The following is a 25,121-nucleotide window of genomic DNA, read 5'->3' as shown; positions in this document are numbered from 1 at the left end:
GACACTATATTCCATCTGTCACTTGTCTGCCCACTCTTCCAAACTGTCCACGTCCTTCTGTAGAGTCCCTGCTTTCTCTACACTACCTTCCCCTCCATCTGTTTTCGTATAATTCGCAAACTTGGGCACAAAGCCTCGTCCAAATCATGAAGAGTAGCGGCCGCAGCACCGACCCTTGCAGAACTTCACTAGTTACTGGCAGCCAAACTGAAAAAGACCCCTTTATTGTCACTCTTTGTCTTCTGCCATCCAGCCAACCTGCTATCCATGCTCGTATCTGCCCTTTGCTACCGTGGGCTCTCATCTTCCTTAGCAGCCTCAAGTTTGGCACCTTATCAAAGGCTTTCTAAAAATCTAAGTAAACAACATCTACTGATTCTCCTTTCTATATGTCTTGCTATTTACTTCAATGAATTCCAGCAAATTTGGCAAGCAAGAGCTACCCTTCACAAAGCCATGCTGACCGGTTATTTAATTGTGAACTTTTAGGTACTCCGTAACCTCATCCTTTATAATGGACTCTAAAATCTTACCAACCACTAAACTCAGACTAACTGGCCTATAGTTCCCACTATTCTGACTTGCTCCCTTCTTGTGCAACCTTGTGTGTCATATGCTTTAAGATCACTTAAATCCCTACTGAAATTTTAGGGAGGGCTTATTAAGTGAAAATAAAATGTAGAGTTTCTAACTGTGAAGTGATACCTCCAATTTAGACAATAAACAATAGGTGCAGGAGTAGGCCATTCGGCCCTTCGAGCTAGCACTGCCATTCAATGTGATCATGGCTGATCATCCCCAATCAGTACCCCGTTCCTGCCTTCTCCCCATATCCCCTGACTCCGCTATTTTTAAGAGCCCTATCTAGCTCTCTCTTGAAAGCATCCAGAGAATCTGCCTCCACCGCCCTCTGAGGCAGAGAATTCCACAGAAGAATTTGAGCATGAGAAGTTAAAATTAAACAAGTTATTAAAGCAAAATATTTTCCATTAGACCCAATCAAAATCTGTTCTATTACTGTTTCATTATAGTGATTAACCATCTTGAAGTGTGCAATTAATTATTTAAAATTCTTTATCATCCCTAGTTATAACCAGGAAAGCAAGTGACTAGATCTAAGGAATTTAAAACAAATGTATCTCAGTGGGCACTGGTTGGCACAGAGACATAGAAACATAGAAACATAGAAATTAGGTGCAGGAGTAGGCCATTCGGCCCTTCGAGCCTGCACCGCCATTCAATATGATCATGGCTGATCATCCAACTCAGTATCCCGTACCTGCCTTCTCTCCATACCCTCTGATCCCCTTGGCCTCAAGACAGACAGATCAGGGCGGTCAGTGCGTGGCTAAAGGAGTTGTGTGAGAAGACAGTTTCTTTTTCACACGATCCTTATGGTAGACTCTTACCCAGGGCATCTAATATTTTTACCTATTATACATTTTGTTTAAAACGTAGCTTTATATTCCAAAATTGGACTGGTATATTTCTGCATTTTTGTCGGACAAGTATTAGGTGACATATTTACAATCAAATCGATTCCTGAGATGGGAATTATCCGATGAGAGATTAAGCAGACTTGAATCAAAATTCATGCAAGTCTTGACAGGTTGACATAAAATTGGTGTTTCCCCTAGCTGAACAGATAGGAAATGTAATTGTGCAAGAGCAGTGAATATTGTGAATTCCATACCCTGGAGGCTATGGTGGCTTGGTCACTGGATATATTCAAAACAAAGCAATACATTGGATATTAAGAGGGTAAAAGTATGTAAGGTTGGTATGAGAAAGTAGCGCTGACAAAAGGTGATCCGCAATTTTAGTAAATAGTCTTAAAGTTAGAGCAGATGGGTGGGGCCATATTGCAGCTATGGTTTTGTGTATCTGAAAGTTGCTGTGAAACATTTTTCCATCCTATCCAAATTGTGACAAATTATTTTTGATTGCAGGATGGTCGTTTAGCTGCAGGAGATCAGTTACTTAGTGTTGATGGCCGCAGTCTCGTGGGGCTTTCACAAGAAAGGTGAAGTACATTTGTGCAGCTTGTCTTGATTTTTTTTTAAACCCAGTGGAATCTGCTCAAGTATTAGTATCATTTAAAAAGAAATCTGAAGGATCACTCTTAGATTAGTTTGTCAGATACACCAGGGCACAATGAAATCCATTGTTGCAAAAAGCTAGGAGTAAACAGTATAAATACTGCAATAAATACAACAGAATGGTGCAAGATTGTAATACAATCTGAAGTAGTTAAAAAAAGAAAAGAAAGTATAATAATGGAATAGAAGAGAGCTAAGAATACATGGCAGCACCTCCAGGAAATGGGTGTGAAAGAGATGATTAGTTCAGGAGTCTGATAACAGTGGATAAGAAGCTGTTAAGTCTGGACATCTGGTCTTTCAAGCTTGGTATCTTCTGCCAGAAGGTGGAACAGAGAAAAGGAAATGGCCAGAAGAGCAGACATAGTTGACAATACTTCCAGTCTTCATGTTGCAATGCTCTTCAAGGGAGATGCTAAATGCATTTCGTTGTCTCTGTACTGTACACTGACAATGACAATTAAATTGAATCTGAATCTGAATGTGTTGTAAAGATAACTTGGATGGAAGAAAGTAACGAGCCTGTGATGGACTTGGGTTATGTCCACCTTTCTGCGGGTTCAGGTGGTTAAGATCGGAGCAATTGTCAGTTGAGATCCATCCTGTCAGAACTTTCTACAGCATGCCTGGGGAAATTTGAGAACCCTCATGGACGCGCCAATCTTTCCAAATGCCGAAGAAAATAAATACTGATTTGCTTTCTTGATCAACACACCAGTGTAAAAAGACCAGGTTAAATTGTTGATGATGTAGATGCCTAGGAATTTTAAAAGCCATCGACCATCTCTGCAGCTGCTCCATTGAAGAGGACAGAATTGTGTTCATCCCCCTTACTTCCTGAGGTTTACAACAACTCTTTTGTCTTTCTTAGATTAGGGCCAAGGTGGTTGTCCTGACACCATGACATAAGGTGCCAGATCTCTTTCCTTCCTCCGTTTCAACGTTTTATTAATATGGCCAACAATAGTGGTATCATCAACGATCGAGTTGATGCTGTACTTGGCCACGTGGTCAGGTATACAGGGAGTAAGAGTAAAGGACTGAGCACACTGTTTAAGTTTTGGGGTTTGAACTCGGCGTTAATGTAGTGTGTCAGTTTGAATAATACACTAAATAGAGCAGTGCCATGACCTCCAAGTCCAAATGATTTCATCCTCTTCAGTTCTAATAGTGGAGAGGTAATCCCCCTTGTATTAACTTCACTACCCAAAATTTCATTAATAGTCAAGAAATCAAGGATCTGTCAGAATGAAATGTATGTTCTAGGTGGACCATAAGGGGAAGACAAGAATATAATACTTTTTAATTGGTCAGGTTTATTCAGATCGTGCAAGCTAAATAATTCAAGCAGTCAGTAATATAATTTCAATCACTTTTAAACTCTCGTGAAATTTGAAATGAAAGGAATGTCTCTTTTCAGGGCTGCGGAGCTTATGACAAGAACGGGTTCTGTGGTAACCTTAGAAATAGCAAGACAAGGAGCCATTTATCATGGTTTGGCTACTCTTCTCAACCAACCTTCTCCAATGATGCAGAGAGGTAACAATATGTTTATATATGCTCTCAAATTTTCTATTGAGGATTGTCAAAGACAGCATAAAATTAAATCTGTTCTTGGACTTTACATATATTGCTATGATGTAGAAGTATAATTTTGCTCCATTGAGACCATGACAATTAACGGACAAGTAATCCAAGTCAAGTCAACTTTATTTGTCACATCCACATACAAGATGTGCAGTGAAATGAAAGTGGCCTGCGGATTGTGCAAAAACAACAGAACAGAATAGAACAGAACTAGTATTTATATTAAAAAAAAAAAAAAAAAGAGAGACACAACACAACAATAAATTAGTCCCTGGTGAGATAAGAGTTTACAGTCCTGATGGCCTGTGGGAAGAAACTCCGTCTCATCCTCTCTGTTTTCACAGCGTGACAGCGGAGGCGCTTACCTGACCGTAGCAGCTGGAACAGTCTGTTGCTGGGGTGGTAGGGGTCCTTCATTATGTTGCTGGCTCCGGATCTGCACCTCCTGGTGTATAGATCCTGCAGAGGGGGGTGAGTGTAGTTCCCATAGTGCGTTCGGCCAAACGCACTACTCTCTGCAGAGCCTTCTTATTCACAATACTCGCATTCCCTTTCATCCTAATCTCCAGTGGTCCTGAATTTTATTCTCTCTCTCTCTCACATGCCTATCAGCATCCCCTTATAATTCTCACCCAAGAGATCATTTGCAGCAGCCAGTTACCCTACCTACATGTGGAAAGAAACCAGAGCATCCAAAAAAAAACCTATGAGATCTTGGAAAACACGCAAACTTCAACTGGCAGCACCCCAAATCAGGATCAACTGGATTGATGATATTGTGAGGCAGGAGCACTGAATTGTTGAACTGTTAACAGTTTCTCCCAAAGGCTCAATCGAATATCTTTCTGCTGCAGCTTTACTCCAGTTAAATAATGCCGTTTTTTTCCACCCTGATGTAATTTTGTTCATAGCTATTTTTTTAAAGTCGCCAGGTGAAAGTAGAAAGATCAATGGTGCTGTTGACGAGCAAGATATTCTTCCTATATTATTTTCCAACATCCTGCCAGAAATATATTATACTTACATAATGCTTATATAAATGGCCATACTTAAAATTATTTATGCTATTTGCTAATATAATCTCTTCTCTTCCAAAGTATTTCATTGCTTGCCATGTGATAAAATGCTGAGGAATGCATTACTTTATTACTGTCATTTATTGCTTAGAATTTACTGAAAGCATGGAGCTATCCACATTCAACTCTTGGTTTCCTGTTGAATGTGCATTTGAAATGAATAATAGTAAAGTTTGGGCTCTCCCCATCACAGCTGAAACATGTTGAGTTTTGTGACTTGCACCAGCAGAATAAAATCAACAAATTGTCAGCAAAGTCTCGTCAAAAAGTTCAGGACTTTGTTTTTGTAAATTTGGAGGATTGTGTGCAGTAGCCACATTACAGGAATGCTTTGGAAAGGGTGCAGAAGAGGTTTACTAGAATGATGCCTGGATTAGAAGGTATTGGCTACCTGGAGAGGTTGGATAGACTTGGATTGTTTTCTCTGGAAAGCCAGAGGTTGTAGGGAAACGTGATAGAATTATGTAAAATTATGAGGCATAGATAGGGTAGAAGGTCAGAACCTTCCCCCTCAGGATGGCAATATCAAATATTAAAGTTTAAAGATGTATGGGGCAAGTTTGTTTTAAAGACAATGGTGAATGGCTGGATCAAGGTGGTTGAGGAAAATATGATAGTGGCATATAAGACTTTTGGATAAGCACACGGATATGGAGGGATTTGGATTGTATAGAAGCAAATAAGGGTTGGTCTTCGCATTATGTTCAAGACCGACATCATGGGCCAAAGAGCCTGATTTTATGTTGTACTGTTTTATACTTGGGAACCTTGGGGGAATGTATTTAGCTAGCATTGATTTCGAGAGGACTGGAATACAAAAACAGGAATGTAATGCTGAGGCTTTGTAAGGCACTGGTCAGGCCGCATTTGGAGTATTGTGAGCTATTTTTGGACCATTTATCTGAGGAAGGATGCACTGGAGAGGGTCCAGAGGAAGTTTATGAGAATGATCCCAGGAATGAGCGGGTTAATATATGATGAACGTTTGACGGCACTGGGTCTCTACTCGCAGGAGTGGAGAAGGATGGCGGGGGGGGGGGGGGGGGGGGGGCTCGTTAAACTTACCGAATAGTGAAAGGCCTGGATAGAGTGGGTGTGGAGAAGATGTTTCCACTAGTGGGAGAGGCTAGGACCAGAGGTCATAGCCTCAGAATAAAAGGACATTCCATTCGAAAGGATTAGAAAAACAATACAAACAAAACCAATAATTATCTGGCAAATAAATTTGTCTTTAATTGAACACAATGATCCCTTTTCCTATTGTTGTGATGTTTATCAAACACACAATCCCAACCTCATCAAATTAAGATGAACATTCTCAGTGTTCATAGAAAGCTAGAGATAATTAGGAATGTAACAGATGGACTTTTTCATAAACAACTCCTTTTCCTACTGCTCCATACATAGCCAAATCAATACCGCTCATTAAATTGCATTTACTATGAACGGGTCAATCATAAATAATATTGTAACAAACATTTTTTAAATTTACAATCTAAATCCATGCAGGTTTTTATTAAATTGACCCATTAAGTATTTCAACAAAATTACCAGTATTACCCTCTAACCACCTGCATTCAAAAGTTCATGTGATGGGAGCAGAATTAGACCATTTGGACCATCATGTCAATCCTGCAATTCAATCATGGCAGATCTATCTTCCCCTCTCCTGCCTTCCCCCCATAACACCTGACACCCATACTAATCAAGAATCTATTCATCTATTTCTGCTTTTAAAATATCCATTGACGGCCTCCATAGCCATCACCTTTCTATAGTTTCCATTTTGACCAGCTTGAATAGAGGATAAGCACAACTCTTGAAAATGCTTCAATTGGGCTGTCACTGCAGCTTATGGATATAAATTACTGGGTTTTTTTTTTTGTAATTTAAAAGTAGAATAAAAATTACAGATGCAGGAACTCCAAAATAAAACATAAAATGCTGGAAAGTTCAGTATATCTGTAGCCGCTGTGATGGAACAGTTAATATTTCCGGTCTAAAACTCATTCAGATTAGAGAGAGAAAACTAGTCTAATCTGAAGGAGTTTTCTGAGGGGGTAAAATAATGTGATTGTTAAGCTACTTTGTGTAACATGTAACTTTCTTCCAACCATAACCCGCCCCACCTTTTTTGTTCCCTAGATTAACTTATTTTTCACGTCAGTCTGACCTGAAACGTTAATAGATTTCTTATCCACAGATGTTACCTGACCACCTGGTCTTTTCTAGTATTTTCAGTTGTTATTACTTTTTAATGTGTTGATGTATTTTTTTATTATATATATTAGTGTTTACATAATTTACAACTCACTATAAATTAGTTGTTCACATTTTTAAAACTTGAAACATTCCAGTCAGAGCAAAATATACCAAGATTAAATGGTTTATGGAGAATCACATGACGTTATTTTTTCCTGATGATTATTTCCATTACTTTATGTTTTTACAATAATATTTGAAGGTGCTTTTATATCAGTGATGATGAAAATAATTGATATCTAATTCTTAAAAATAGTTTTATAACTAAAGTACCTTCTATTTTCAGCTTCTGATCGCCGTGGCTCGGGTAAGCCTCGTCCAAAGAGTGAGGGTTTTGAATTGTACAACAATAATCCTCAGAACGGAACGCCGGAAAGTTCACCAATAGGATGGACTGAATATAATGAACCAAAGAAAACAACTGGGGATGACAGATTGTTGAAAAACCGAGCAGATCATCGATCCAGTCCCAATGTGGCAAGTAAGAAAAATAATCATGTCTACATTGTCACTATTGTCAAGTGGTTTGAGGCACATAGGTGGCTAGCCATTGTGATGGATTTTTATAATGCCAGGACAACAACTTTAATTCTGTGCACTAAACAGAGTTTTCAAGTGCTTTCAGTTTATATTAAATGCTTGCTCCTCATTCTTTAGTATAGTGATTTATGTTGCTAATAGAGTATTTACTTGATAGGCTCTAGTGATATTTTGGTGAGTATCTTATGGAGGACTCAATGGGTGAGGGCCTGAGAAGATCATAGGAGAGCATGGAATTTTGATCTCTGTATAGAGTGTTGTTAGTTATCACAGACTTTGCCCTGGTGATCTCTCCTTCACCACAATGGTTGTCTAAAGGTGAATTCCATTATATTTTTTGGCGACGTAATTTAAAGGTCTTGAGACCATAAAATACAATTATGCTGATTAAAAATCCAGTAAAGTTAGTTCAGGATTGGGTTTAGCAAAAATGTTACGGTGAATTTGGTGGTTTAATGTGGATATTTAAGCACAGCATGTGAGAACCTTTGTAAATGTCTGTCTTTGGATAATAAATGATACTGTGATTGATATAGAATATAAATATTTTTGTCAATGACTAGATTTAAATTGCTGTATTTTCTACCAATGGCAGATCATATGATTATTCCTCCCACTGAAGGGTGGCTCTTACCAACAAGGCTGTGGCAATAATCCCAAATTACTTTTGTCAAATACATTTGTCAAGAGGTTGCTTTTGAAATTGTCCACATTTTATAGTAGATGTGCCAATAAAAGGAAACTAAATTGGTGCAATAATAACTATGAAAGACTAAAGAAAAGTTGGTGTATGTTTTTGATGTGAATCTTAACCATCATTAAGGCCAATTTCCCTGTGCAAATATCATAATTCTAGTTTCCATTAAGGATTTTAATCCTGAAACATCAACTGTTTTTATTTCCAGAGATGCTATCTAATCTGCTGAGTATTTCCTGCATGTTCTGCTTTAATTTTTACTTCTATGTTTTAAAAATGTTCTTGATAGTAATTCCTCCGATTTACTCAAAGTCAGGAAGTGGGGAAAATGGAGCACAAAAGTAGAATCTAAAGTCCACATTTGTCATGAATATTGTGATGATCGACAAATTTCATACTGCAAACTACCAGGAACTTCTCAAATCCACTCTCATAAAATGTCTCCTAATGATAAATATCACGCAAATATCAATAAAACAATTAGACATACCAGCATGGCAATGTGGAGAGATAATCAGTGGAAAAAATCAGGTCTACCTCTGAAAGTACAGTAAGTCACTTCTACCAATGTTGTCATGTACAAAGTCTATGTTGGTTTGCTCTCGAACTGCTGGAAATCCAGGCAAGCAACCACATCCTTCTAAATGTGGCTGGCTCAGTTAAAGAACATTTAAGTACTCACCAAAGTACAATATGCTCTTGCAACTTTCAGCGATTTTCCATGTATTGTTCCCTGCAGAGCAGCACTGATTCATCAGCTGAGGGAGCACTAATTAATCAGGACAACATTTCTTGTCCATATTTGCCCTGATGTCATAAGGGAAATATTTGGGCCTTGGGATTAGTGTGCATTGAGCTAACACTAAGATGATAGCTTTCCATAAGGTGACTATTCTGGAGTTTGCTTGACTTGCCTTTCTGAAGAAGGCTATAACTTTAAACAAATCTTCCTGAAGGAAAACCCATTGTTAGATGGTCTATGGAAAAGATGTTTTAACAGGTAGAGGGATGAACCTTCTTTATATTATTCCTTTGAAGTTTTCATCCCTGTTACGGGTTACGGGAGATCTTCAGTGAATCTGTAGAGAAAAATGTATATTTGTCTGAATCTTAACCCATAAAACTTCAAATAAACTATTCATTACCCAGTAATAGATTTGCTGGTACATCAGATTCAAGTTCACCCTGTATTAGATTTGCTGACACATCAGCACTGGAATAGATCATTCGACTCACATCGTTTGTGCTGACCATCATATCCCTTCATTCTCTGGATGTTCACTTGCTTAACGTTGCTATCGTATCTTCTTCCACCACCAACCCTGGCAGTGTGGCTGCGCATCTCCTTTAAACTTTCTCTCGCCTTAAATCTGTGCCCTCTTAGTATTTAGTGCTTCCACCCTGGTGGAAAAAAGACTGTTTACCATGCCTGCATCTCCCATAATTTTGAATACAGCGACCTTGCATTTACACTTGTTTCATTTATACGTTTTTTGGAATGGCATGCTTGTTTAATTAATACCAAAGCTAATTAATGCATTCACATTTAAAAAATAACGTACTTCAATATGCACCTGGCAGAGTAGTAATTTGCGATGCTTGACAAGGTATTGTCTAGTACAACAGCGATGGCATTCTGCACAAAATTGCTCTTTTATGGAAGAGAATGCCAGCATGAACATATCTTGGCTTCAAGCTCTAACGATTGTTACACCTTGCTATTAGGGTATAATGTTGAAGGTGATTGTCAATTAAAACCAGTGATTGTTTATCATTCTGCAAACCCCCATGCTCTCAAAGGCTACGTGAAAAATCTCGTACCAGTTCATTTCTTTTCACAGACCAAGGCGTGAGTTACTGATGATCATATTTCCCCCGAAACCTGTACCATTTACTTGCATGCTTTTGGTAAAATGTGTTAAATTTACTCGTTTTTCAGATGCGTGCTACTTTTCAGGAACGTAACCCCCCCGCGTAAAATGAGAGGTGACTATACTTCTATCGGGTCACTCCCTCAGCCTCTGACACTCCAGAGAAAGCATTCCAAGTTTATCCTGCCTCTTCTAACTAATACGTCTAGAATTTTACACTTCTAAAAGCAAAAAATGTGGAGAAGTTACTCATAAATATCTTGAATAAAGTAAATGTGAATACTCTTGTATAATGTAACTTTATTTCTTTGTTTTTGGTGCAAAGACCAACCTCCAAGTCCAGGGGCAAAACCTATTTATTCTACTGCACCTACTTCCAAAATTCAATCTGTCTCTACGGGGAACCTTTGTGCTGAGGTTAGTAAACATGAAATATGCTTTTGGTGGCTTAATCCATAAGTGTTACAAATACTTTAATCATTTGGTTTATGCATTAATGAAAGTTATTGTTGTAAGCAAGTACTTAAAAGTAATAAAATGTCTGGTCAAAGACAAAGCTAAACTTTGAATAGCTTTTACAATTCATCAAAGGACATGATGGAACCTAGCAGTTGCCTGAAAACATTGCCCACTATTTATTCCACTTAAAAGAAAAAAAGTCATTTGGAAATTGTGATGTTGCAGTTGAAATCTTTACTTCAACAAGTGATTTCCTCCACACTCTGCTTGAAATCTAGTCTGAATATTATCACCGACTGTATACTGAATACAATTGAAAGGTAGGTAGTTTGAAAATAAAAATGTGTATTTGAAGAAAATTTGTAGCGATTCTAAAAATGTAGTATTGGAAGTCCAAAAATGGAAACTAATTTAACTATTACCTTCTCATCCAGGCCACGTGTCAATTTTGTGTACAGCATTAAAGGCTTTGGTTCCATCCTGACCATGAGTGTTGTATATGTGGGGCTTGCATGTTGCTTCTGAGAGTGGGTTTCTTACCACATCCCAAAGATGCAAGGGTTGTTAGATTATTTGGCCATTGTATATGCCCCTAGTGCATAAATGGGTGGTAAAATCTGGAGGGTGTTTGTGTGTGCAGGGAATAAAAATTGGATTGATGTAGGAATATTGTCAATGGGTACAATGGTTTCTCAAGAGACTGCAGATGTTGGAATGTGGATTGTGCACCAGTCGTGTTACAGGGTTTCAACTTGAATCGTCGACCATTCCTTTCCACCCACAGAAGCTGCTTGACCTGCTGAGTTCCTCCCGCAGATTGTGTGTTGCTCTGATATAAATGGGTGGGTAATGATCGATACAGTCTCGGTGGGCCAAAGGGCATGTTTCCATCCTTTATCTCTGTGGCTGACTCGAAATACCATTTAGATTGAAATGCTGGTATGCTTTTGTGTTTTTGAAAGTTTAGTATAATATTATTAATATACTTCAGCTAAATTATTTATGGTTCATGTTTTAATTCATGAAGTATCATGAATATTTGTTGGTTCAATTAAATAGATTGATAAATGTGCTTTTAGGAACAATTATTACCCACGAGACCTGAAGCCTATCCAATTCCCACACAAACTTATACGAGAGAATACTTTACTTTTCCAACGTCGAGATCGCAAGATCGAGTGAGTCCTGTTCCTGGTCCATGGCATCACTACGACGAGAAGGCAATGGTTCAAGAACAGCCCTTCACTGGCAGTGCACAGGTAAGACTATGCTGAACCAAGGCAAATTCCTTGTATGTATACATACTTGGCTAATAAAATGTATTGAATTCAATTCATATGACAGGCAATGAAAGGAATTGTCCAAAATATTTTTGTGTGTGCTGTATAAGATTTTAAAGAGGAAAAACTGCATGTCAGGTTTGCCCAGTCAACTAATATAATAGAAGATTGGCAATTCAAAATTTGGTAACTTTTGTTTGATTTGACAATATATTGCTTCCTCCTAATGGGATGAAATTATTTAGTTTAATATTGTCCATTATACTGGTTTTAAAAACAAACTCTGCTAAGAAAACAGAGAAGAACCTATGCATTTAGCAGCTGGATATGCTGTTTCAAAATGATTTTAAATGAGTTATTCTCTGCAGTTAGTGATTATGACATTTTGAGAAAATGAAAACACTACATTTCACACATTTAGGGATACACCCATAGTCATGATCGAACCCGGGTCTCTGGCGCTGTAAGGCAGCCACTCTACCACTGTGCCACCCTATTTCTGCTCTCACCCTCCCCCCCCCCACCCCCTCCCACCAGATGCAACAAGGATAGAGATCCCGTGGTCCTCACCTTTCAGCCTCTGCATCTACCACATCATCCTCTGACATTTCCATCACCACCAAGGTGATCCGACCACCAGTCACATCTTCCCATCCCCACCCCTTTCTGCCTTCCACAGAGATTGCTCCTTCTGCACTCATTTGGTTTAATAATCGCTTCCGGCCCAAACCACCCCCTCCCCAAGCACTTTCCCCGTTAACCGCAGGAGATGTAACACCTGCCCCTATACCACCTCCTTCCAGAGACCCCAGCAATCCTTCCACGTTAGACAGAGATTAATTTTGTCTAATCCGGTGTTCCCGGTGTAGCTTCCTGGTTGCTAACCATTTTAACTGCTCTTCCAATTCCCATACTGACCTTTCTGTCATGGGCATCTTCATTTGTCGGAGTGAACTGGAGGAACAACATCTCATATTCTACTTGGGTAGCTTACCAACCAACGGTATAAACATCGAATTCTCCAATTTTATATAGCTACATAACCCTTTCCCTTCTTCCCCCATATACCACCCACCCCTCCTCTCCCCTGTGCTCCACCTTGACTCGTGCCTATTTCTCCCCTCCTGCTCCGTTTCCATCTGGGCTATCGACTGACATCTATTACAAACCTACTGACTACGACAGCTATCTGAATTACACATCTTCCCACCATGCCTCCTGTAAAGACTCTAGCCCCCACTCCCAATTCCGCAGTCTCTGCCCATGATGAGGTGTGTTCCATACCAGAATATCCCAGCTGTCCTCATTCTTTAGGGAACGTGGGTTCCTCTCATCTATGACAATTGAGGCCCTCACAAGTGTCTCCTCTGTATCCTGTAGTTCCATTCTTGCTCCCCCTCTCCCCTGACACTACAGGGAAAGAGCTCCCCCTAGTCCTTGCTTTTCACCCCATCAGCCATTGCATACAATACATGACCCGCCAACATTTTCACCACCTCCAACGGGATCCCACCACCAGTCACATCTTCCCATCTCCACCCCTTTCTGCTTTCCACAGAGACTGCTCCCTCCGGAACTCCCTGGTTCACTCATCTCCACTCAAACCAACCCCTCCCCAAGTACTTTACCCTGTAACCGCAGGAGATGCAATGTCTGTCCTATACCTCCTCCCTCAAGTCCATCCAGGGTCCCCGACAATCAGGTGAAGCAGTGCAGCAAGTTCGCTTGCAGCTCTAATATTCAAATTAACGCCAATTATTTGTGACTTTAAATTTAAAGATCTTCAATGCATTACATCTCTAAAACATCTAATCAACATTTCAATTCCGCTTGTTACAAACAGATGATTAAATGATTTTTGATTATATAACAGCGTGGAACTCGTTCTCAAGAGGAATTACACGAGGAGAAAGCTTTTCACCAAGAAAAAATACGTCAGGAAGATTTATCCCGCAGAGAAGCTGAATACCGGAAAGATTTGGATCGGAAATTGGATGCCCGGGTTAATCAAGGTTTCTCTGTGGATTCCAGCACGTCCAATCAGGAGCACTTAAGCTACTCTTCAAAATCACTTCCAGCAAGTGCTGTCGCTCCTCATAAAAGTGGACCTGGACGGTGGAAAACACCAGCTCCAAATCTGACTACTCCAATTGCTGTTTCCCAACCCATTAGAATAGAAAACCAGTTGCCACCACCACCCCCTCCACCACCACCTGTACATTATACTATTGATTTTGGTAATACACATACTGATCTGCCCCTACCACCCCCACCTCCTCCGCCACCAACTTCACAAATATCTAGTCAGGGGTCTGCTGTTGATCGTAGAAAGCGAGAAGAACAACAGCGCTGGTATGAGAAAGAAAAGGCACGATTGGAGGAGGAAAGAGACAGGAAACGCCGTGAGCAAGATAGAAAAATTGGCCAGATCCGTGGTCCACCACCTCTACATATAAATCCACCCCAACCTGTTCATGTTAGTTCTGCAATCCAGCAAACTAGGCCAGAGAAAATGGCCAGCCTAACACGGCCTCAAGATACAGTGATTCGTGAACTTCAGCCTCAGCAGCAACCTCGTACAATTGAGCGCAGGGATTTGCAGTATATTACAATTAGCAAAGAACAGTTACCTGTGAGCGATAGCCTTTCACCTGATCCCTGGAAACGAGATGCAAAGGAAAAAATGGAGAAACAGCAGCAACAACATCTTTTGGAAATGCTTAGCAAAGAGATACAAGAACTACAGAACAAGCCTGATCGCACATCTGAGGAGAACGACCGTCTTCGTAAACTTATGCTTGAATGGCAGTTCCAGAAGCGGTTACAGGAGTCCAAAGAAAAAGATGATGACGATGAAGAAGAAGAAGATGATGATGTTGATACAACACTTATTATGCAAAGACTGGAAGTGGAAAGGCAGGCAAGGGTGAGGAAAATACAATAATATTCCCATATTTTGATTCTGGGTTTTTAAATATATTTTGAAGATGTTCAATTTCACTTTATGGATTAAGGATAAAAAATAAACAAATGTGCAGTTGGTCACACTTAGGTAGACACAAATGCTTGAGAAACTCAGCAGGTGAAGCAGCATCTATGGAGCAAAGGAAATGGACAACGTTTCGGGTCGAGACCCTTCTTCAGACTGATGTGAGGGTGGGGGAGAAGAAAGGAAGAGGCGGAAACAGTGGGCTGACGGAGAGCTGAGAAGGGGAGGAGAAAGCAGGGACTACCCCAGAGGTATGAACATTGACTTCTCTAATTTCAGGTAGTCCCTGCTTACTCCTCACCCGCTGAGTTTCTCCAGCAATTTTGTCTACCTTCGATTTTCCAGCATCTGCAGTTCCTTCCTAAACAGTCACGCAGGTGGCGCGCGAGGATTTTGATAATCCCAATATCTTGGGGCGCCGCTACCGCGCATCACAGCGTACGCCACCACGCGCGCATCGTGACTCGTAAATGACGCCCAAGTGGGACAAGCCCTTTAGTCACACTTAATCATATGGCCCATTCTGGTCACGTGTGCGACCAAAAAGATGAGAAATTGTGGAATACATCTCTTCTAATTCTGAAAGCATTAATTATATTGTTTTGTGCCGTGCATATGATTCATTTTTTTTTTCGGTTTATCAAGTGATATTTTTATGCTATGCTGACAATGTTTGTTTAGGGTCAGAGGCCAAAAATGACTGGTCACGTGTGTGATAACACGGAAGCATTTTCCAAACTCAGTGAATGTTAAAGCTAGAATGTTCAAATCCTTAGCAGACATGCATTATAGTTATGTAGGTAGGAAAATAGCATTAAGATTAATCTCTCACAAGAATTTTTTTAAATGTATCACCTTGTGATGACATCTGGTCACGTGTTTTATATTTTGGTTCACTTTCCAAAGAATGGGCCATATTGATGTTTTATAGATTATTTGGAATTATATGAACCATAAACAGGATAATTGAGAATTAATTTGTTTCTATTTTTTAATGAAAAAAAACTTTTGTGTTTGCAGTCTAACATCTATATAAAATCACTGAGAAGTATAGCTGCAGCATAATTCATTTTGTGAGAAATGTTTTTGTTCAAGTAATTACTATTTTATTTATATTTAATCTGTTAAATTAGACATGGAAACCAGTTTTATTCACTTATTGAAACATGGGACTGGCACTAGTGAACAGCTAGTTGTCAAATTGCTGGGCAACAATCAATTTACTTTCAAAGTAGGCAAGCACTAAATGATGTCCAGTTCTCTTTCTTGTTATCGGAGCAGATCTTCCAAAAGCTGGCAAGCGACCTGCGATTGCTGAACATGTAATATGGAATATTTCATCTGTGAACTTCTGAGAACTGACTCCTGCCCAGCCCCTGTACAGCCTTGATAGCCACCAAGTGTTAGGGTGTTTGCTGGTACCCCGCAGGCTTTAAAAAAACTTGAGTCCTCACCAGTGGGAATTTTCTGTCTCGGCTATAGTGAGGGGGTGGGAGATTGCAACCTTCACGTGGTCCTCCCTGTTTCGACGAATGCAATCAACCTGGCGTGCACAATCAAATAAGATCGAATAGACCAAGTTGTCCTACAATTTTATGCGGTGCACGCCATACGCCAGAAGAAGGCTATAGTGAGTACAAACAAGCTACACAAACGTTGTCTGAAGAAGGGTCTCAACCAGAAACGTCACCCATTACTTCTGTCCAGAGATGCTGCCTGTCCTGCTGATATACTCCAGCATTTTGTGTTTATCTTACACATAAACATTTATGCATAAAACCAGAGAACCCAGAGCACCACCATACTGTGATCCAGAAGGTTGTATGAAGCTGTTCAAAGCACAGTGGGGACATGAAGCTTGGACTTAAACTGTTGAACTGTTCCAGTATCCCTGGGGCACCAACACAATTTGTCATTGCTGGTAGTGGGAGCCATCTGCCAACAGGTCCTGGAGATTTCACTCTTGAGTTATCTGGAGAGTACAATATCCCTAGAGGCCCCTGCCAGATTGGATGCGATCACAACATAGGCACATTGCTTCTTAAATCCATATTTTATGATATGGAAAACCTGTAAGGACCATCATTAATTGCTAATGAACAGTCAGCAAGACAAATTTTAAGTGCTTTTTGTTTCTCAATGCCCTGGAATTCTAACTCCATAATTTTTTGCATTACTGCTGGAACCCAACATCACTTTTCTTTATACTAACTGAACCTGCCGGTTCCACGTGTAATTAGCTCTATTTTTAACCATAATTACTCTTATCACTCCCCTCAATTGTCACTTCATTTTACTGCCTCCTATCTTTATCCTGATCATACTGCGACCGCTTTAGAAAGAAATGAAAGTTGAGTACAGATTTTGCTTCCTGCAATGGGTGTTCAGGAGAAAAGGTTGGAAAAAGTGATGAATTAAAGTAGGAGAGATGCATACAGTTGGAAAGGAACATTTATTTGGTTCTGAGCATCATCATGGAGAGATACCTATATTATAGATATAATATGGGTTATGTTTAATTTGGGTAGCTCACAGGAGGTGCCAACTGAGAACTTTTAATTCTAGTTGCTTGATACTTGTTTGGGAGGAAAGCTTTCACAAATGGCATTCTGCTTTGAACACGAGTATCTATAAAAATAATTCTTATATAGAAATTCTTATTTTTCTTTTTGACTTGTGGTTTCATTTTCTCCTTTGAATATTCTTTAATAAAAGCAAACACTAAAATATGCCATGTTTTCTCTTCTGATGATGCAAGGGGTTTTCTCAGTGCTCCAGATTTTCTAATATTGATACCTAAGGCAATTAGTGAAATGGGTCCTGACAATAACTGAACTAATAATTTTGCCCCATCTTTCCTCATCCCTGCTGCAGACTGTTCCAGCTATCTCAGTTCTAGATTTGGTATGTTCTTTTTTCTTCCTACTTGATTTCTTGCCTGTTTATTCACCTCTGCACATTTGTCTCTGGATATGGAAGTAAAGTAAATGCTAGAAAATTACTGCAGGTCAGGGATCATATATAGAGATAAACAAGCCAGCCAAAGAGTTTGTTTCCATCTACTGTCCCTGACTGACGAGCTAATTAATTTCAAATTTCCTGCTTATATGTGATTTAGTCTAACTTGCCTTTTGTAAATGTGCCAAATATTATTTTATTTTCTGTTCTGTTCTTATGATCTTTTTTATAAACAGTGTGTTTATAATTGTTTAGTAACTAGAATTTGAATGCTTGGGGTAATTTCTCTCTCTCCCGTCCCACTTCGGCCTACAACATCCGAGTCAAGCATGATGCCATGACCATCCCTTATCTGCACATAATCCATATCTCTCTTTTCCCTGCATATCCATGTGCCTATCCAAAATTCTTTAAAATGCTACTATTGTCCTATCACAACCACCAATCCTGGTAGCACGATCCAGGCACTCAAATGATGTAAAAAAAAAAGTTGCCCCGTGCAGCTCCTTAAACTTTACCCCTCTCTTAAATCTATGCCCTCCAGGGAGAGGTTCTGACTGTCCGCACTATCTATGGCGCTCATAATTTCATATACTTCAATCTGGTCACCCAGCATTCTCCAGCGTTCCAGAGAAAACAATCCAAGTCTGTCCAGCCTTTCCATGTAGCTAATACCCCCTAATCCAGGCATCATTTTGGTAAAACTCGTCTACACGCTTACCAAAACCTCCACATCCATCCTGTAAGGGGGTGACCAAAACTGCATGCACTATTCCGAATGAGGCCTAACCAAAGTCCTGTAAATCTGCATCATAACCTCCTAGCTCTTATACTCAAAGTAAGCATACCATATGTCTTCTTCACCACTCTATCTACATGAGTTGCCACTTTTAAGGAGTTATGGACATGGACCCCATGATCCTTCTGTACATCATGCTGTAATGGTCATGCCATTAATTGTGACCTCCCAAAGTGCAACACCTCAAATTTGCTAGGAATAAACTCCATCTACAATTTTGCTGCCCATTTCTATAGCTGATCTATATCCCATTGTATAACTTGACAGCCTTGGATATCACAAATAGCAGAGGACCAAGCACAAATCCCAGCAGAACCACTGGTCACAGACCTCTAGCCTGCATATTTACTTCCACCACAACCGTTGTCTTCTATCAGTAAGATAGTTCTGTATCAATACGACCAAGCCACTGTTAATTCCATACATCTTAATCTTCTGAATCAGCCTACCATGGGAGAATTTATCAAGTGCCGTGCTAAAATAAATGTAGACAACATCCATCGCCCGACCCTCACCTTCGTCACCATCTAAAAAAAAAACTTGATCAAGTTAGTAAAACACAACCTGCCATGTGCAAAGCCATGCTACTCTCCCCGTTGAATCAATTTTCTTCCAAATGGGAGTAAATTGTATCCCATAGAATCTTCTTCAATAACTTCCCTACTACAATGTGAGGCTCACCAGCTTGCAATTCCCTGGATTCTCTCTACTCTTTTACCCCCCCCCCCCCCCCCCCCCCCCCCCCCCTATTAAATAAAGGAAAAATAAGCATTAGTTACTCTCTAGTCCTCTGGGACTTAGCCTATGACTACAGAAGACACAAAGATCTTTGTTAAGGCTCCCACAATCTCCTGTTCCTTTCGATAACCTGGGATAAATCTTATCAGGTCCTGGGGAATTATCCACCTCAATGCTATGATATAGTTGGGATCACGGAGACATGGCTCCAGGGTGACCAAGGCTGGGAGCTGAACATCCAGGGATATTCAATATTCAGGAGGGATAGACAGAAAGGGAAAGGAGGTGGGGTAGCGTTGCTGGTTAGAGAGCAGATTAACGCAATAGAAAGGAAGGACATTAGCTTTGAGGATGTGGAATCGATATGGGTAGAGCTGCGAAACACTAAGGGGCAGAAAACGCTAATGGGAGTTGTGTACAGGCCACCTAACAGTAGTAGTGGAGTTGGGGATGGCATCAAACAGGAAATTAGAAATGCGTGCAACAAAGGTAAAACAGCTATAATGGGTGACTTCAATCTACATATAGATTGGGTGAATCAAATTGGCAAGGGTGCTGAGGAAAAGGATTTCTTGGAATGTATGCGGGATAGTTTTCTAAACCAACATGTAGAGGAACCAATGAGAGAGCAGGCTGTTATAGACTGGGTATTGAGTAATGAGGAAGGGTTAGTTAGCAGTCTTGTTGTGCGAGGCCCCTTGGGCAAGAGTGACGATAATATGGTTGAGTTCTTCATTAGGATGGAGTGTGACATCGTTAATTCAGAAACAAGGGTCCTGAACTTAAAGAAAGGTAACTTTGAGGGTATGAGACGTGAATTGGCCAAGATAGACGGCCGATTGATTCTTAATGGGTTGACGGTGGATATGCAATGGAAGGCATTTAAAGACTGCATGGATGAACTACAACAATTGTTCATCCCAGTTTGGCAAAAAAATAATTCAGGGAAGGTAGTGCATCCGTGGATAGCCAGAAAAAGCAGCCTACCAGAGGACTGGGAGAAATTCAGAGACCAGCAGAGTAGGACAAAGGGCTTAATTAGGAAAGGGAAAATAGAGTATGAAAGAAAACTGGCAGGGAACATAAAAACTGACTGCAAAAGCTTTTATAGATATGTGAAGAGAAAAAGATTAGTTAAAACAAATGTAGGTCCCTTGCAGTCAGAAACGGGTGAATTGATCATGGGGAACAAGGACATGGCAGACCAATTGAATAACTACTTTGGTTCTGTCTTCACTAAGGAAGACATAAATAATCTGCCGGAAATAGCAGGGGACCGGGGGTCAAATGAGATGGGGGAACTGAGTGAAATCCAGGTTAGACGGGAAGTGGTGTTGGGTAAATTGAATGGATTAAAGGCCGATAAATCCCCAGGGCCAGATAGGCTGCATCCCAGAGTACTTAAGGAAGTAGCCCCAGAAATAGTGGATGCATTAGTGATAATTTTTCAAAACTCTTTAGATTCTGGAGTAGTTCCTGAGGATTGGAGGGTAGCTAATGTAACCCCACTTTTTAAAAAGGGAGGCAGAGAGAAAACGGGGAATTACAGACCAGTTAGTCTAACGTCGGTAGTGGGGAAACTGCTAGAATCAGTTATTAAAGATTGGATAGCAGCACATTTGGAAAGTGGTGAAATCATTGGACAAAGTCAGCATGGATTTATGAAAGGTAAATCATGTCTGACGAATCTGATAGAATTTTTCGAGGATGTAACTAGTAGAGTGGATAAGGGAGAACCAGTGGATGTGGTGTATCTGGACTTCCAGAAGGCATTCGACAAGGTCCCACATAAGCGATTAGTATACAAACTTAAAGCACACGGTATTGGGGGTTCAGTATTGATGTGGATAGAGAACTGGTTGGCAGACAGGAAGCAAAGAGTAGGAGTGAACGGGTCCTTTTCGCAATGGCAGGCAGTGACAAGTGGGATACCGCAAGGCTCAGTTCTGGGACCCCAGCTATTTACGATATATATTAATGATTTGGACGAGGGAATTGAATGCAACATCTCCAAGTTTGTGGATGACACGAAGCTGGGGGGCAGTGTTAGCTGTGAGTAGGATGCTAGGAGGCTGCAAGGTGACTTGGATAGGCTGGGTGAGTGGGCAAATGCATGGCAGATGCAGTACAATGTGGATAAATGTGCGGTTATCCACTTTGGTGGCAAAAGCAGGAAAGTAGATTATCTGAATGGTGGCCGATTAGGAAAGGGGAAGATGCAACGAGACCTGGGTGTCATGGTACACCAGTCATTAAAAGTAGGCATGCAGGTGCAGCAGGCAGTGAAGAAGGCGAATGGTATGTTAACATTCATAGCAAAAGGATTTGAGTATAGGAGCAGGGAAGTTCTACTGCAGTTGTACAGGGTCTTGGTGAGACCACACCTGGAGTATTGCGTACAGTTTTGGTCTCCTAATCTGAGGAAAGACATTCTTGCCATAGAGGGAGTACAGAGAAAGTTCACCAGACTGATTCCTGGGATGTCGGGACTTTCATATGAAGAAAGACTGGATAGACTCGGTTTGTACTCGCTAGAATTTAGAAGATTGAGGGGGGATCTTATAGAAACTTACAAAATTATTAAGGGGTTGGACAGGCTAGATGCAGGAAGATTGTTCCCGATGTTGGGGAAGTCCAGAACAAGGGGTCATAGTTTAAGGATATGGGGGAAATCTTTTAGGACCAAGATGGGGAAAACTTTTTTCACAGAGAGTGGTGAATCTCTGGAATTCTCTGCCGCAGAAGGTAGTTGAGGCCAGTTCATTGGCTATACTTAAGAGGGAGTTAGATGTGGCCCTTGTGGCTAAAGGGATCAGGGGGTATGGAGAGAAGGCAGGAACAGGATACCGAGTTGGATGATCAGCCATGATCATATTGAATGGCGGTGCAGGCTCGAAGGGACGAATGGCCTACTCCTGCACCTATTTTCTATGTTTCTATGCTCTTCAAGAGCCCCAACATTACCAATTCCTTAATCTCAAGATGCCCTTGCATATTAGTATTCACCCACTTATTTCCCTGTGATCACTCTCCCTTGCACATCCATCAACTCTGCATGGATTTTCCTGACAGCCACTACACAAGTGGAAAATTACATTGACCAAGTAACCTGCCAGTTTATTATCACACGCATGCACCCCCCCCCCAAAAAAAAAAACCAAACAAGGTTATTGGACCTATTTGATTGTTTTCTTCCAAGATTTCAGATGGATTCTATGCCCCAATTTTGCAAATGTTATTTTACCAATTTATTTCATATAAGTAACTTTTTCAGAGATTAATGCTGTTAAGAATAGAAATGAAAAGTTAATTCTGAATTAAGCATTCTTTTATTTTCTGTTATTAATATTTTAAAGTTTTTCCTCTAGTTTTTGTTCTGAACCTGGAAGTTAGTTAGAATTAGCACTTTCCATCAGTTGGTTTATGATTATGGGAAGTTATGGTAATTCATCATGGTTGACCCAAGGATGGAAAGGATAAATTGTATTACTCTTCAACTTTTTTTGAAGTTGTCAGACATAGGATTCATCAAAAACATGTTGCTTTAAAGCATTAAAGTAAACTTCGTTCTAACCTGTTTTGAAAGTTGTCTTGCAATATGTATGATACTGTATTCGCAGAAACTAATCTAACTTTTCCATACACCTGCCCACAAGTGTGTGCGATTCTGTATGGTTTAGGCGGATGAATATGCAGTGAGCATGATAGAATTTTCCAGTAAGCTCGGTGGTAATGTACAAATAAATGGATATAATTGCCACATTCTATTCTGTTATGCAACATTATAGTATTGATTCATTATCTAATATGGTTGCAGAATATATTCTCATTAAAAGTTCAGTGTAATTCATGGTTTTAGAGATTAATAATGAGTATTTTCCCCATTGTATTATTAATCTCAATTGAAAGGTTGTCAGTCATTCATAAACTGCCAGCATTGCAGTTGGCCCTAAAACTTGATGAGAATTTTTGCCAACAAAATGTATTGGGGAACATTATCTTGCTGGTGAGTACAAATTGAAAATTCAGGCTGTACAGCAGGTTGTTATAATTTAAAGATCAATAACCAATGTTGATAATAATAATAATAATAAATTTTATTTGTTGGGCGCCTTTCAGACATCTCAAGGAAACCTTACATAGATTAACAGGAATGTAAACATATAATCAGAGTAAAATAAATAATAAAGACATCACAGAGACACAAACTAAAAACAGAATTCAGTCCAAAAACAGAAAATCAGAAACACAATGTGAAGAGAGAGCAGCGGCAGCCAAAGCGCGCCAGCGTCCACTCTCCCTCCATGGCAGCCGTCTTGGACAAAGACTAACAGGATTGCATTACAGACAAAAAAACCCATCCCCCCACAGTGGATACCACTGTGGGAAGGCACAATGTCCAGTCCCCACCCCAAGTTCACCCCAAAGTCAGGCCTATTGAGGCCACCGCAATTGCCTCTACGGAGGCCCGATGTTCCTGGCCGTTCTCACCGGGTGATCTTGCCCTGGCGTCGGGAGAGTCCTCTCAGCGGCTTGGCCACCTGGAACGGCCGCTTTCTAGTTGGAGACCACTGCTTCCGAAGCCGACAAGGCCGCGCCGGTTTGGAGCTCCCGATAATGAAGTCGGCGCCGCCCGTTCCGCGCCGCAGACCCGCAGCCCGGAGGTGTTGAACACGGCGGTCTCAGCTCACCGGAGCTCCAGCGCGTCGATCCAGCGGGCTGCGACCCAGGCAAGGCATCGCCCGCTCCGCTCCACGAAACCGCTCCAGCGTGTGCCAAGGCCGAGGTGCTGGGCGGTCCCCGCCAGGAAACGGCGCTCCAAGCCCGCTGGTAGGCCACGAGCACAGGTCGATGGGCAGCCCGGAGAAAAAGCTGCCTCACCGATCAGGTGGGGACCTAGAAGTAGAGTTGACACCTACCCCCCACATTAAAAAGTCCATATCCCCTACGAACGAAAAACAGGACTCACAAAAAACTATAAAAAAAAGCGAATTAAAACGGACGGCTGCTGGCTAGCAGCTGTTCCTCAAGATGGCTCCTCCTCCTTAATGATAAGGTAAATCTTCCAAGTAGGTATACCACTGATTTTCTGGCAACTGAAGGTCTGGTACCTCCTTTAATCTGGACAAAATTACAAGAGCGCACTTGAGATTCCTGTGACTGCCAGACTAGTTCACTGGGCAGCCACAGATGGCGTTGCATGTGGTGAGCGCTCTTTTGGGACATGGGCCTCCATTCTGTAAGATTAAATTGTTTGCATCTGCAGTTACTGATAGATCCTTCGGTTTTGTGCAATTCTTAGCTTATTTAGTTTACATTTAACTGCCTGGTAAGCAAAGTCCAAGTGGCTGTCGTCGTGTACTAATAGACCTATATCATTTATACCTGTACTAACGTATTTCATCAATCATATAAGTCACATTTAATATTTATTTTATTTATATTTCTAGCAGTTCATGGTGCTTTGAAAACATGGGAGGGGTATTACTGGTGGGTCAGATGTGTATTGTTGAATTATTATTTCTTGACCTCTGTTGGTCTAGCAAAATGGATAATACACCAAGGCTCTGGAACCAAGGGTGCTGGAAAATCGGTGGTGTATTTGTAAGTATGTTCTCTCAGGCCATATCTCCTTTTCAGACGTAATGGTGGAGAGCAGTGTCAGGATGGTACAAAGTAGATTTGTTGCACTGGCCTTTTATCTTTGAATTATGAGTTGCAAACAATGCAAGTGAAATGCTGTTTAAATAAAATTAAAATCTGACA

At 40.6% G+C, this 25,121-nt stretch overlaps 1 protein-coding gene across 6 annotated transcripts in view; it reads left to right on the top strand.

The window, feature by feature from the left end:
* afdna (afadin, adherens junction formation factor a) overlaps positions 1–25,121 on the top strand; it is a 149,863-nt gene that overhangs the window by 107,745 nt on the left and 16,997 nt on the right. For 3 of the 6 annotated variants that reach the window (XM_055639442.1, XM_055639446.1, XM_055639444.1), the window contains exons 23-29: positions 1,950–2,023; positions 3,520–3,638; positions 7,311–7,505; positions 10,458–10,549; positions 11,671–11,850; positions 13,745–14,797; positions 17,735–17,764. In XM_055639442.1, coding sequence (XP_055495417.1) covers positions 1,950–2,023; positions 3,520–3,638; positions 7,311–7,505; positions 10,458–10,549; positions 11,671–11,850; positions 13,745–14,797; positions 17,735–17,764 — 1,743 coding nt within the window. The remainder of the gene's footprint in view (positions 1–1,949; positions 2,024–3,519; positions 3,639–7,310; positions 7,506–10,457; positions 10,550–11,670; positions 11,851–13,744; positions 14,798–17,734; positions 17,765–25,121) is intronic. The other 3 variants (XM_055639445.1, XM_055639443.1, XM_055639448.1) reach the window with 1 other exon arrangement.

The sequence above is a fragment of the Leucoraja erinacea genome, chromosome 8 (genome assembly GCF_028641065.1).
Source record: "Leucoraja erinacea ecotype New England chromosome 8, Leri_hhj_1, whole genome shotgun sequence".
NCBI classification, from domain to species: Eukaryota; Metazoa; Chordata; class Chondrichthyes; order Rajiformes; family Rajidae; genus Leucoraja; species Leucoraja erinaceus.
Note: the sequence above shows the minus strand (reverse complement) of the source record. Positions and strands in the feature narration are given on the sequence as shown.